We start from the raw sequence: 14,492 nt of genomic DNA on the forward strand, positions 1-14,492 counted from the left end.
CACGTACCACCGAGGAGATACTCCTCGGTGCACGTACGTAATTGTTATATCGTGTAAAGTGTAAACGCTTACGACGCATATATTACTTCACGTAAGTATTGTAAATACCTATTCGTATACTATACTATGTTTCGACTTTCGCTATTAATATCGAGTAGCAAATACGCGTTCACTTGTGCAACTACGTGTTGAACATTTTCAGGATACATTGCTTGTATTTTTTTTTCTGTTCCCTCCTTCAGCGTTTGAGCTGTATTTCATATTTTCCTATCTCCTTCGATTTACACCTCGTCCCTCTCTCTCCAAATCCTATCCAACCCTTGTTTCGTAATCTTTAGCGTAGAAAAATTGTTTCATCGAGCTCTGAAGAAATAGGTGTCAAAAGGAGAGTCGAAAATGATCTTGAATTTCCGCGTAGTCACATGACCGTGGTCACATGACCCCCACTCTCCTGGTTCAGACGCCGGCCATTTGCTTTTTACTCTTGTGTACGTGCGTGTCGTAGTGTCAGGCGCTTTCTGTGTTTCTGTATACCGGCATTCGACTTTAATCATCAAAACCTTGTACGCACGTAATTGTCATCAGTTTAGACGCTTAATTATGACGCATTTATTACTTCACGTAAGTATAGCTACTGTTCGTACATTGTTATACGTCGCTATTAATGCCGATTAACAAACATGTGTTTGCTCAACTACTTGTTGGACATTCCCGGGATCATAATGTTTCTTTATTTTTATCTGCTACAGTTTTCGTTTTTATTCTTCTTCTTTGATGACTGGCTGGTTCCTGGTATTCCACAACTTTTGGTCGCTGATTCTTGACATCCCTCACCTTTTGATCGCTGGTTTCTAACATCTCTCAACCCTGGCTGATGGAAGGAACATGAATGAAGATTTTTTTCACAGTAAGTTATATGCTTTCAACTTCCTCCGGCCACTTAATCGTGTAGGAACGAGAGGTCCGAAACGGCATGGGTGACCGGTTGTATTTTATACTTGTTTCACAAGCATAGTGATACCGAGTGTTTAAATATTATTGTAAATGCTCGGGAGTAGTAACAATTTTATACTGCATTGTGTGATACGTCAGCTGATTGTGGGGTAAGAAATTTGTTCGATTTTTAAGTACTTGAATACTTGATAGATTCCATGTAAAGAAATCTATAATTTACAATTAGAATGATTCTTTCATTTTCATTAAGATAGAGATGAAAGAATTCAAAACATTCTTGATAGTTCATTTCGTGTAGTATACGTATTTTTTTTAATCTACATGAGTAACGGATGATCAGATGTACGAAATGTATCTAACAAATGAACGTTTTATTCGGAAAGTTAACATAATAATACGCTGTAAAAGCTAGTTTTTCCAGTCGATTACAGGTGAACGGTACGTACATACTTTAGAGTGTGAATTCTTTTGTATGCTGAACTCGGGTGCGGAGTCGTCCCGGGACGGCTCCCGCAGGTTTTTGCATCCGAGCAGATGAGAGCCCGTACGTACCGTCGTGCCGTATGAGTCTGTTGGTTCGTCTATTATGCCTTTCTTAAATCTAGGAGAGGGTCAGGCAGGCAGATAATTTACTTATGGTATGCCTGTTAGCATGTGAGTAGATAATGTCGGGCATGTTAACACATTCTCATTCGCATCTCTTCCTTCTCGCTGTGTGCACCTTCTGAAGGCGGCAACTATCAATGATCGTGCATTCAGAAATTATGTTTGTATAATTTCCCAAATGCAGAGTCGTCCAATTGCTAGTTTGTCACTAGTGCTCGTATTAATAATCGAGGTGGCCACTGCTGCCTCAACGTCTTGGACAATCGCGGTTCCGTTTAAAAAAATGTTCGAACTAAGTAGAATTCAGTAGTTGTGTAGCTATCAGCTCGGAAAGTAAGAAATATCATTTACTGGAGTTCGGCGAAAATTATGTTGAACATGCATGTAGTGGCAATGACTCGTCATGAACATAACTCGAGATAGATTGGAAGAATTTATTTATCAGACATCGATGTGTGTTACATATATTTCACAAACTATTATTATCAATTGTACGCGTGAGAGACGAGGATCACAGAAATGTCGAAGTAATGTGAAAATACGTATCCAAGAATTTTCTAACTCTGTTTCCAAAATACATTCATCTATCATTTACTTTCGTTTACAATACGACGTAGGGTAAAGTACAAGAGCAAGGACGTATACAATTTACTTTTTACATCTTTCGAGTGATCTTCCGTTCGAACTGTCGACACAGACGTTTTCTAGTCGGTTTACCTAAAAGAGAGTAAAATAATTTTATCACGGTCGTGTGACAATGCAAAAGAATCGCACGTTACGTACCTTTTAATGGCGTCGAATGAGACGCGTGCGATGATGCAGGGCGTTAATGAGTTCTTCGTCGGATTCGGCCGACCTACGCCTGGATACCCAACTAATCGGCGTGCCGGCGACCGAACCAGAGATTTGATTAGATTGTTGGGTCGGGAACGACGAGCGACGAATAAGCGGCGGCGGTCTTGCACCTACGGTTTCGATTTACCCGTTTTACGCGTTTGCGTTGAAGTAGGCCGATCGAGTCGATCTAATTATACACGTCTACCTAATAGCCGTAAAGCGGATCGATGCATTTCGAAAGACCTCTGACCGTTCATTGGATACCTTGGTAGGAACCTCCTCTGAAGGGGAAGCTCGATCGTGGATGCTTTTCTTGACCCGGCACTACCTGCCTTAGACGAGTCCTTATGCGTTTTTCAAACATATATATACATATACATGTTTATATACTCGCGTTTTACTCTTTTTCTAACGATATATAAAGTGAGGAAATGCATTTGCGGCGTGCGCGTAAAATCAATCAGTGTAACGTTAGTCGTTGCATCCTTTCAGAAGGTAGTCTACTCTTTTAATAACGTTACTACGTTCCACGTAACGTGCTACTGGTATTTGCGGTGGCGCCTAACGACGGTAACAATAGGACTTCTACTTCTAAATATTCTCTACTCTATGAATCATAGTTCGTTTTAAATACCTTATTCAATTAATATCCCTGCGTACTATGAATCTACACGGGTCGCAGTCGCGACCGAGAAACTCTAGTTTGCACGTGACAAGATTACTTTCATCGATGTTCTATTTTTTTATTTACTCTTTTAAATCTACTGTATATCTGAACATTCATTTGGAATGTTTCGTTAAACGATCATCTTTACCTCTGCCTCTTAAATGTACCTGTAACGTGTCTACACTGATTGGATTTGCAACCACCAGAATATGTACACATAATACACACGTAAAATCATATACATATAGTACAGAGAGTCAGAAAGAGTAAATAGTTTTGACCAGAGTTAGAAGATAGACTAGTGCGATTTCCGCTGTAATACCTTATCTTTAGCGAAACGTATTCGCAACACTTCAACGAGAGCAGCTATCGCTGAAATGACAAGCATCGTAACGAGTATGTGTCCGGCGACCGGGACCGATTTCGATTGACGATCTTTGCTACCATCCTCCGCGTTCTCCGTTAAATTTTCACCGATCTCCTTCGAAATCTCCGACGTCTCGTTACTCGTGTCGTTCGTTTCGTCGACGCGGTTCTCCTCGGGAGGATCGATCAGATAGATTGGTGCATAGGTGCAGTTCCCGTCGTAATCACAGCGAAAAGCTGACTTCAATCTGTCCTCGTATTCGAACATCGGGCAGCGTTTCAATTTCTTATGATCCGCCGGAATCACTGTAGCGTCAACGGTCGTGTTCTCGGTCGATGTGCGATTTTCGCCAAGGGTCTCGTTTCGACTGTGGTAGTTCGTGTTGAGTAACAGCCGCAGCGGCAACGAGAGTAGCACGCCGAATATCGTCAATATCACAAGGATGCTGACGTTGATGCCTAACGATACGTGCAACGTGTCCAGCGAGAGGCGTCTCTCGCACATCTTGACGACGTTCAAACGAAAATCGCGTTCACAGTCCTCTGGTGCATCGCGTTTCGCGTTGCACCGCGCTGGCTAGGAGGCTCCTGCTCATGTCGAACGTGGTTCCTTCCAGTCGTGGTGCCACCAGTGGTTCTTGTTCCGGTTTCACATGAGCACGAGAGGGTTGCAAGAACTTTCGAGTCGTTGTCGGGCAAACGATACAATTGTATATCCCTTCTTGTCTCTCGTTCAGACGCAACTGTTGCGCATTTCGTCGTGTACTGCAGTTCCGAGTGAACCCTGGACGTCGGCTGATATTGATTTCCAGGTAGCAGAGGCCCGGCCACGTACGCGCAAGTCTCGCAGTCTCTGTTCCATCCAGGAAACTATACTTGGCGGTAATTAGACGATCGTTTAAATCGACACTGTTATTAAATGATCCCCGTCTACGTCGAGGCCGACCCTTCGGCTCGACTTCGAGCTGACGCGTTACATCGATCGCTATTGTGGTTTCTCGAGCGTTTTGTCTTTCATCGTGTACGTTCTATGGTAGAGGAATAATTTTCAACGGGGTTATTACGTGATTCAGGCAATTTCGTCAGAGTATCCTGATTTCATCATTTTGATATCCCGATTGCTGATAGAACGTCTTCTCTAATTTTGAAATTGATCGAGTCATATCTTTAAATTAAAATGAAACGCATGTGTCGGTCGATGATCTATAATGTTGAGTTACGTACAAGTCATAGAACATGCTCCACTATCGGCGAACGCATCTTTGAACTAATGACGAGGCTTAGATCTAACGCTAACAGTGACTCTCTTCGTGTTAACCAGGATTAACTACCGTGATCATTAGAGATCTAGTTCCAGGCGAACTCCAATGCAAACAGTGTCGCATTTTATTAGACATCAATTATTGTAGTGCGTTAATAATTGTAAATGCGTAAAATCTATCGATCTTTTGACGTTTCGCCGTTTCCGAAAGTCGAAAAATCGAGATGAAATACAAGGGGGACAGTAGTGGTCGGAGCCCGAAGGCGGTACAATAACGGTCGATTCACGATACGTATACAGAGATGAAAGGAAGCAGTAGCGCTAGGGCAGTGGCGAGGGTGCAAGCGGGTTTGAAATGGGCTGGTTCTCTAGCGCGTGCATACATAAATAATATTAGACAATATTGAATTAAAATTCGCATCTTTCTGGCGAGCAACAATGGACCCGGTGTCCCAACAAAGGAAATACCCGCCGCGACGTCGTCGGTGGAAGTGGCGGGTGATCCTGTGGTGGTGGCAGCGGCGGCGTTTATAAAAGTAATAAAACAGTCGAACACAACGACTCCGCGGCGGAGTGAGCGGGCAACGAGAGACGGAGAGGTAGCGAGGAAGGTGGAAAGGGCAAGTAAGCGGGATACATACTTCGCCGAGGTGAAAAGAGGAGGGTGAAGGTACGGGAAAACAGAGCAAAAGAGAGAGAAACGATGGAGAACTCCGGACCCGACCCGACCGACCGGTAGCCCAGCCAGTGCGCGTATATCTTGTTCTGCTACGCTGCATGCTGATTCTTCGAGGTTCTCATTGATGACTCCTTCGAGACCCGTTCCATCATCAAAAATCGGTTTATCGGAAGATCTCTGGTTTCTTCAAATTCTCAGTTTATTCAGCATTTCTGAAATTTCTCAATCGTCGACGGTATATTCTTGACTTTAACCTCGAGCATAAATTTTCCTCGGTTCTCTCGAGATTCAGGGCTCTCTTGTAATATCCATTTAAATCACGTGTTTCGTCTTATCGTTTTAAAAATTTCTCAATCGTTGCTCTGATTCTAAATCCCGGTCGGTAAAAAGATAAATTCTCTCGCAAGAAACTGGATAAATCGCACGGACGATACGTTTCATACGTTGTACTCGAGGGCGATACGGAGCTGGGGATCCATTTCGCGGATATCGCGAGCGTTAATATAACTTTAATACGAGCCGGTGTTCCGGTACCCGCAGATAGGGAACCAGTTCTCTACACGAAGGAAGCGTAATGAGATCGACCGGCGGGCAAACATCGAAAAACGATGTCGGCGGAGAATACGAGACGCAGGTGCGCCGAGCCGATGATCGGGCGCGAAAGACGAGCTCGCTGGTCGAGGTTGAGAGCCAGGGTATGTAGAGCAGATGCTCTCTGGCCATGGCAATGGTGACGGGGTGCGTGATTTTTCACCGCCGACAGCTCCTCCTTCGAGAACCGCGCATTCCACCTTCCACCTCCTTCCGTCAGCTTCGACCCTTCCTCGTTTCACTCGGTTCTCTTCATCCTTCGCTCGTTGCTGACTCCAGCTTCTTTCGCCTCTCTTCTTTCCATCCTTCTCTACCCATTGCGATCCGTTGTGGTACTTCTCTCTATCTTCCCTCTTCTCTCTCTCTCTCTCTCTCTCTCTCTCTCTCGCTCTCGCAAATCTCTGATTCGAGTTCCTATCAGTGGTGAACATTGGCAACGTACGCCGCGCACACGCCACTGGACACCGGTTGCACGATCTTAGATTTGCCGATCTCGCGTCCAGGGATGCAGCGCGAGGGGCACCCGTTCGCGTGTACCTTGTGCACGCACGCGATGCACAAAGGGCTCGTTCCGAGAAATGATTTTCAATAATCGGAGGGAAATGCGAAAAGGTGCACCGGTTCGCGTCACGCGTGCCGCGATAATTTTGATTGATTCCCCAAACATTATCGCGTGCAACGCGTCCGCTCTCCGGGCGGATTTTTTTAGTCCCGGCCGCGTTTAGGCAGTTACGATTCGCGTGAGTTTAATGCATTATTTGTTTCGACCCGCGGCTCGCGTTATGCGCCCGCAGTTTTTGACCAAACGTAGCACTCGAGACCATTCGTTGAAACGCACAAAACGGTTCATCCGAACTTTTATTGGAATTCTCATTTCGTATCGTATTACTGGATTGATAAACGGTTTTTGCCATGGGCTCGTGCCACGCCAATTAGCCGTATTCTTGCCTCGGATGCACGAACGGCTAATGCGTACCCTGGCGATTTCCAATCTTCCGGCTGATTGTAAATCTGCGCGGTGTTCCTCGATAGCGCTCGATACCGCGTTTTTCGCTCGTCGTGCATCCCCCGGCTATCTGCATAATGACACTCCGATTTACAAGTCGATCTCGCTTTCTATCGAGCGTAGCCGCGCTGCATACACCCGACCCGTTTACGTAAATCACTCGTTTCAGTAGTATGTACTCGGCGGAACGGCCGGTGTTGATTCTATTCAACGCCGGCCTCAACTATCTTGTAGGTACGCCGACTGGCAAATGTAAATTACAAGCCTAACGAGCGACGGCTGCCGCGCCAGCTCCTCTGTAAATCGTGTCCAATCCTCGGGTTCGTTTAAACGGCGAGGAGACATTGATGGAACTCGGCAAGTTAATTGTGTTACTCGAGCATTCCTGCTTTCCAATGATTTCGTCGAAACGGTGGACTCTATGGATTAAATCGTTTTCCACAGATATTTTTCTGATCCCTCTACGAGACGACCTCGAAATCGTCGAATGATCTTCTGCGAGAGACGACGACGCGTCTTAATTTTTCAAACTGACGTTGCAAATGTTTCACGTTGCACAAAACGGGCGTTCTATTTTCGTTTTTCATCCGTTCTTATTGCTGCATCGGTCGAAAACTTTTTGCCAGGGGTAGTATAGAGGAAGGGAACGCGGAGCGAGTCGATCCCCGTCGCGGAGAACCCGGAGGAGATGGGTAGGCATCGCAATTACGCAAATTGCGGCTCTGTTCTCGCCTGCTCCTCCGGGCTCGCTGGCCGCGTCATGACGAACAGCACCAGCCTGAAGGATGGCGTTACAAGGAATGCTCACTTGTCCACGCACACTTCCCCGGCTGTCCCTACTCCAGCAATTTGAATGAACGATACGAAGATCGAGTTTGTTGTCGATTTGACTACCGTTCCCCCGGTCTGAATGATCGTCGGAACGAGAGGAATTGCTCTAAAGCCGCGTATCCACTTGTGTCACACCCTTCCTTCGTATCACTGTTGCCCGTCGTTACGAACACCCAAACGTTGCACCGTACGAACTGTTCTTTTCACGGAGCTTATTAACACTGCAACTACCGATGATAGACGCATACCTACTTTTAAAAATGACTTGTTTTTCAAATTAATAAGTTATAAGAAAAGACAGCAATTTTTACGTTTTTATGATTGAAAATTGAATAATGAACTGATAATGATTTAATGACAATAATTGTCAAAATAATTTTACTAAAATCTTTAAACATTGAATGATGGTTGTTAGTGTCTTACGCTGTACGTTTTACGACACGTCATAAGAAACGAACGACAGTTCATGTGACATGCGTGGAACTGTGATACGCGAGGATACGAGTGGATACGTAGCTTAAGAGCAATGAAAAATACTGTTTGTATCAAGAGGACTGGTCGCACGTCTCCGATCGGAGTACGCGTGCCTACCGCGGTCTTATTAGCGCTGATCAGGCTGATAAATTTATGTGCCAGCCGAGATGTATACCGTCCCCGATCGGAAAAAATGAAAGCATCCTCGCGTCACGCGCGGTGCAATCTCCGCCTCGATTCCACGGTTGTAGAGTCGCGTTTTTGCCTCGCGACGATGCGTCGCGGCGTACCTTTACCCACGTTGCTGCCACCGCTGACGATACGTCTGACAGAGAGCGACAGAAAATCTATCAGGCTTTCAACGAAAGCGCTGGATACACCGCGGTTGGAATTTCTAATGTCGGCGCGCGCCAGCTATGTCGAGCACGACGATTGCCAAGAAATCGTTTCGCCACTTTGTTTCGTCGTTTTTACGAATCTGTCCTACCGCTGTCTCTTCATTCTCTCCCTGTCGTGAAAAAGTTCGTATCGATTCGCGAGGGCATAAAATTCGTAATCCGAATCGACGAAAGGGGTCGAAATAACGAGATGGGTCCTTTTTATATTCCCGGCAAGCCGGAATCGCTTGTTGGACGCGAGCGCGAAGCTGTTCGCGTTCGGCGTATTAATGACGGTGCCATAACGTGGGCATTTATTTCTCTATCGGCGGCATCCGTTGAAAGCCGTGCGCCGCGGCCGGTAGAAAACGATGGAAATTTATACAGAGCCGATAATTAGCGAGCCGAATCGGCTCCTGGGAGGAGTAGCTCAGTGGTCAAGCGTAATCGCCGTAATTTATGCCCGCTGCTCGGGATATAAGCTTGTTGAGATAGGCCAGGAGCGTAAAAAGGGGCACGGCGAAAATGTCGCCCAATTAACGGCGAATTGGAGCGGTCGAGGTCGCGCGCGTAGGTATAGAAGCTGTTCCGCCTCCGTGTGCGCACGTTCACTCGTATGGGTATATAGGGTGATCCAGCTAGATCGTGTTCCCATAAAACTGGTATCGCTCGAACGACGTTCCATTGGTCATCGTTTCATCTGACGCTCTATGCAGAATTTTGTGCATAGACAGAATCTAGTTTCTTACTTCTTCCTTTATGAAATAGTAGCAAACGATTTTGATTCTGTTCGTTCAACATCAAATTTTTAATCAGAATGCAAACTGTCGGAGTCGCTGCAATCTCGGTATTCGAGACCCAGTAATCAAAAACGCAACAAAGAAAGAAACGTCACGCCCATATTAAAATGGTCGACTCGTCCTCGTTTCGATACCTGACACACCGTCATTATAAAGGTAACAAAAAATCGAACCGCATGCGGTACTCAAATTTCAGTTTCGAACCACCGAACCGGCAATTTTCGTTTCAACATTGCACATGCAGACCATGCATACATTATTCAATTCTCGTTGCAATAGCGTTTCGATAGTTGAAAATCAGCCGTTCTTATTCGTATCGAATAGTTTCTTATTCAGAAATAATGTTGCATGGTCAAAATCGAGCATCCAGGCTGAGTCGAAGAGACTTATCACTCTTGCGTTTCATTAAAAAACGTTGTATACAAATCTCTGATTCGAAGCAGCTCAGAAGACTGAACGAAACTCTCGTGTTTCAGCAACTCGAAATTGATTCTTACTAGGTTCCCAACAGACTGATAGAATATTATTTTCGATGAGAATTCTTGTTGGCTCACCCAGTATAAATGCATCCAGATATTCTTAAACATTCTTACGCGCACGCAAGTACCTGGTGGCTGCGCAGAGGACGCGGGCAGAAGAGCTTAACGAGTCGTTCACGCAAAAGCCGGCTCGCCGCTTCGCCATTAGCGGGCGAGCGAGCGAAACCCGCCGGGTTTAAATAGCGCGAGCGTTCAACCGGACCGAAGCGAGCGAGCGAGCGAGGAGCGGAGGTCCGGTCTCGCGCGCCTCCCTTTTGAACTTCGAGCCACTTTTACGATTTTATTATTGGCTCTTACGTTCGCGGTATTTATGCGACGCGGCGCGATATTTTTCACGGCGGAACGCGTCGACTTTAATGGTAACCCGGCATCCTCTTGCGCGCGACGCATTGCGCGATTCACTAATAACGCTTCGACCGTGCGGGACTTAATTAGGACGCCGCGAATCGGCATGTACCGCGCCGCTCTAAACTGTCTTGGCACCTGCCGTTTCTTCTGGCGCTCAGTATCGATCAATAAGGATCGTCGTTTAAGGGTCTAGGGTAGTAACGTAGCTTGTCTAATGTCTGTCGGTAAATTTACGAGGACGACGAACCGAATAACAATTTACTGGTGAACATCGATCGCTCATCGCGCTACTATCGGAATCTGCACTCTTCAACTATAAAAATCAATTGCAATTTTGTGAAACGTCGATTAGTAAACAGTGATAATAGATGTAAGAAAACAAGTACGAAGTACAGTATTTTAATTCGATTCAGTCTGGACGTTCGATTACTAGCGAGTTGCTATATTGCTCGTTCGGAGCAAGAGAGTTATGTAAATTGTACAGGCGTCATTATGTTATCGGGCTCACAAACGAGCTTTTCGAATCGAACTCCGTACCGTATTCAATAATACTTGATGAAGATACGAAGTGCTGTCAGAAACGTATCCATTGCCCCGATTGACAAGCCGTACGAAGGTTCGATAATCTCCCGCGTCTATCTGATGTTAATGACCCTAATAAATGTAACCGGAGCAACCAGGAGGAGCATTGACATTGAGATAAGTCGATGTATCTCCGTCAAGATTTTTCCCTCCACTCCCCCTACGGTTAATATTTATTTATGCATCTGAACCGGCCAGTTTCAAACTCGTTTGGCGACGTAGGGTCTTCTTCCCTTCGCCTCACGAGCTTAAACTTCCCAGGACGAGTCTTAAATATCCTTCATATTCACGAGTTTTCCCTGATTTCAATTCGCCATGCACGGGACAGTGAACTGTGTGTTTTACGCGTTTATTAAAGAATCAGATACACAACTAATAGAAACTTCGCATGCGCAACGTACGAATGTATATTGCAATACGCACGCGATAGAAGAAATATCTGTCTGGCTGATTTCTTTAATCGACCGTCATGAGTATTTTATTTCACGTGAAAATCCGCATTGTAACGATTGAATATTCGAGCAGGAATTCATTGTACGATCGGGTCGATTCAACTATGTGTAACGACTCTGGCAACGTTTTTGTATCTCGCACGCAGCGCATTCCTAACACGACAATCGGTGTTGAACCGGCAATTCAGATCTCGGTTAACGGCAGGCAATTTCGAGTCTACTCACGCGATGCAACACGGTATTTGGTTATTTCAGTCGGTTTTTTGTGTCCGCGCGATTAAGGAAAAGGGAGCTGAGGTGAACCACTCGCGGTGCCACATGGTCTACTTGCGATGAAGATTTCTAACAGTCACGTCGATGATTAATCGATTCCGGCCGGCATCCTTGTAACGGGCTGCCGGGAAAAGCGAATGAAAAATGCTTGAATCGCGCGTTATTTATTACCGCTATTATGGATTCTTATGGGCCACAGCCTTGCGAACTGAATTTTATAGGCATAGGCCAAACGTTTCCCTACTAAAAGTTCAACGCTAGCTCAATTTTATTTTTCGTTTCGATGCGTTGAAAATATTCCATATAATATATCTCATACGTCGAATGATTCAATTTGATAAAGACATGGAACAATTAAATGATTGACTGTTTTATAAATTGAATCGTTAAAATATTGAAATTTATTAGATGTTTTATTACTCAAATTTACATGTACGAAATTCGAAATACTCTTAACTTAATTAATCTATCATAGCATGTATACGCGTCGTTAATTCGAAGAGAGAATCTCTGGTTTGTTCCTCGCCTGTGCGGTATGGAATTATGTTGGGCATTAGGTATCGTGAAACGGTATCGACTGGTATCTTTATTTGCGTAGATCCGATAAATCAATTGCTCGTATCGCCGCGGTGATAATTTGCAATGCGTCTCTGTATCTGTCTCCCTCGCTTTATTGCTCAACTTTTACACTGTAAACTGCTCTCGGTGTACGTTCTCCACGTGCTATCAGTAGTGAAGTCAAACATGTTTTGTGACTTTAATCAACGCCTGCACATATGTACACTTCATAATCTGTCTTTGGATCGTTGATACGATTCCTTCCTGATTCATAAATCCGGATTCTGTTTATCTCGCCACGAGACCACATTTCCAGTTTCGTTATGATCATTCATTTATAATAATTGTACTATGCAATGTCGCACTGCTATAAACGATAAGTCAGATAATTCTAAAATCTTGGTACTGCGTATCAACTACGTGGTCCATGGTACTCATGGTATTTCTGTCGACAGACAGCACGTATGTTAGGAAGTATGTTAAATATCCGATCCAGTCGATCTAATGAATTATCGTATCGATCAAAAACGGCACATAAAGTCAGGAAGTTGGACGAAGGTCTGTAGGTCTATGAATCACTGCTGTTTCTTCCAGTGGTTTAAATAATTCAGCGCGTGAAAATAATTTCGGATCTCAGTCGTACGGTTCCGCTTCCGAGGTAATATCGTCGTGACCTAATCTTCTTCCCGGATCACGCACGGGTCATATCACGGCTCGCTCGCGTGTTCTATAATTAAAGCCTGGTGCCTCGATCAAACAAATCCTCCGACGCGTTCGCTCTCCCGACCGCAGCCTTCGTTCATCGAACGATTCCGTTGACTTTAAAGACGGCGGAGTACAGTATTCCTCGGATAAACGTACAGAAGTTCTATGGGCAATGCGCGATTTCTTTTCCGCTACTGTTTGAATCAGTTCGTTGCACGCAATCGCCAATTACCCGACGAATCTCTTTGATCGCGTTACAAATATTATTAAACAAATTATGAAGATTCATGGTTTCGTGCGTCGATTCACCTGAATGCTCGATCACAACCGAACTCGTTGCTCGGCGCGTGATCGAATCCGTAATTGGCGCTCGTCGCGTCGTCGTCGAACAACCGAAATCAAATCGAGCGTCGCTGCTCGGAGCAGTTCGCTCAGTTTCGTATGAGCGGCACATCGTGTGCCCGTTTGACCCGTAAGCTCCTACGCGTCGACCGGCTGCGGGCGGCAGTGCGCTTTGCGCGACGGAATCGCTTCGTTTACACCGCGACACGACGATCGATTATAGTTCGACGCGTTATAAATCAATCTGCGTTCATCGAGCTCGAATCGTATGTGAACCGTCGCATCGTGAGCCCAACCCTTTCGTGACGTCGAGCAGCATGAACTTTAGCATTCTTCGTCGATATCGTACAATTTATCGAGTTCACGTTATAAACTTACACACATATCCTAATCGTGGACAATTAAAGAGATTCCAGGATGCGTTTCGAGTTTAGTGATGTTCGTAGAACACTTCCAAAATACGTATTAAAAAAAGATACCTGGATGCATGGTACCGTCACCGACGAGTCGCAAAATGCACCGGCTCGCCGCGGCGGTGTTCGAGGAATTCTGCAATAAACGTCGTTGCGAGTTCAGCTGACACGATCATTCGGAAGTGCGCCATGTTCGCCTGGTTTAAGGAAACGTTGCACGTTTCATTCGCTGGACGCCGGTTCCGTCGTACGGTCGCGTTATTTCGTGTTTGCCGGCGTGAAATGGAATCGGGTTCGTTCGCTTTGTTTACAGTCGTATCAGTAATCGGTGCCGGCTAGGCGTGCATCGTCAGGCACGTCGTCGTTATCCGTGTTCGAAATGGCGAGCGTCGCGTGACGTTCTCAGTAGGTTTTCACGCGCACGACGCGGTGTTCGTCGACTCGCGGAGCTCCGGTGCTCCGGTATTCCTGTCCGACGGTAAACGGAGACCTGGCGTCACGTGTGCGTCTTACGTCGCGGCTGTGATCACCGTTTCACGTGCTGCTTTATTCGCGAGTTTATTCCTTATGTGAGCTATGCGAGTATTCCCAGGCGGGATTTATTCGATTATGAGACGATTCGTGGACTAGCGAACATCCCAGCGGATCGGCAGGGCCAGTCGTCGAACGCTGACCTGGTGAGTCTTCTTCTCAGCAAGTCCTTTTAAATGATCCTCGTTTCGATAATATAATTATCGATGTGTTAATAGACAGCGAATTTTATATTTAAATGACATAAAATTGTTCAAACTGGCTTAAATATTTTATTTCGCATAAAAATCCGTAGTCTAC

At 45.4% G+C, this 14,492-nt stretch overlaps 2 protein-coding genes across 6 annotated transcripts in view; one reads left to right on the forward strand and one right to left on the reverse strand.

Annotated features, from left to right (window-relative positions):
* Positions 1-14,492, forward strand: part of LOC108625439 (nascent polypeptide-associated complex subunit alpha, muscle-specific form) — a 224,591-nt gene that overhangs the window by 344 nt on the left and 209,755 nt on the right. For 2 of the 4 annotated variants that reach the window (XM_026813959.1, XM_026813958.1), the window contains exon 2: positions 750-907. In XM_026813959.1, the coding sequence (XP_026669760.1) occupies positions 890-907 (18 nt within the window). In that variant the 5' untranslated portion in view covers positions 750-889. Of the gene's footprint in view, positions 1-59; positions 92-473; positions 622-749; positions 908-14,492 lie in introns of those variants that run through there. The other 2 variants (XM_026813956.1, XM_026813957.1) reach the window with 2 other exon arrangements.
* Positions 1,981-4,239, reverse strand: LOC108625352 (uncharacterized). 2 transcript variants are annotated; one of them, XM_018025301.2, is made up of 4 exons: positions 3,387-4,239; positions 2,603-2,729; positions 2,344-2,525; positions 1,981-2,277 (listed from the first exon to the last, which is right to left on the reverse strand). In XM_018025301.2, the coding sequence occupies exons 1-3, from the start codon at positions 3,933-3,935 to the stop codon at positions 2,347-2,349; spliced, it is 855 nt and encodes a 284-aa protein (XP_017880790.1). In that variant the 5' UTR covers positions 3,936-4,239; the 3' UTR covers positions 1,981-2,277; positions 2,344-2,346. The 2 variants fall into 2 exon arrangements, with proteins under 2 accessions (XP_017880790.1, XP_017880789.1); XM_018025300.2 differs by having other exon boundaries at positions 2,603-2,741.

The sequence above is a fragment of the Ceratina calcarata genome, unplaced genomic scaffold (genome assembly GCF_001652005.2).
Source record: "Ceratina calcarata isolate Rehan_Ccalc_2016 unplaced genomic scaffold, ASM165200v1 scaffold351.2, whole genome shotgun sequence".
Taxonomy (NCBI): Eukaryota; Metazoa; Arthropoda; class Insecta; order Hymenoptera; family Apidae; genus Ceratina; species Ceratina calcarata.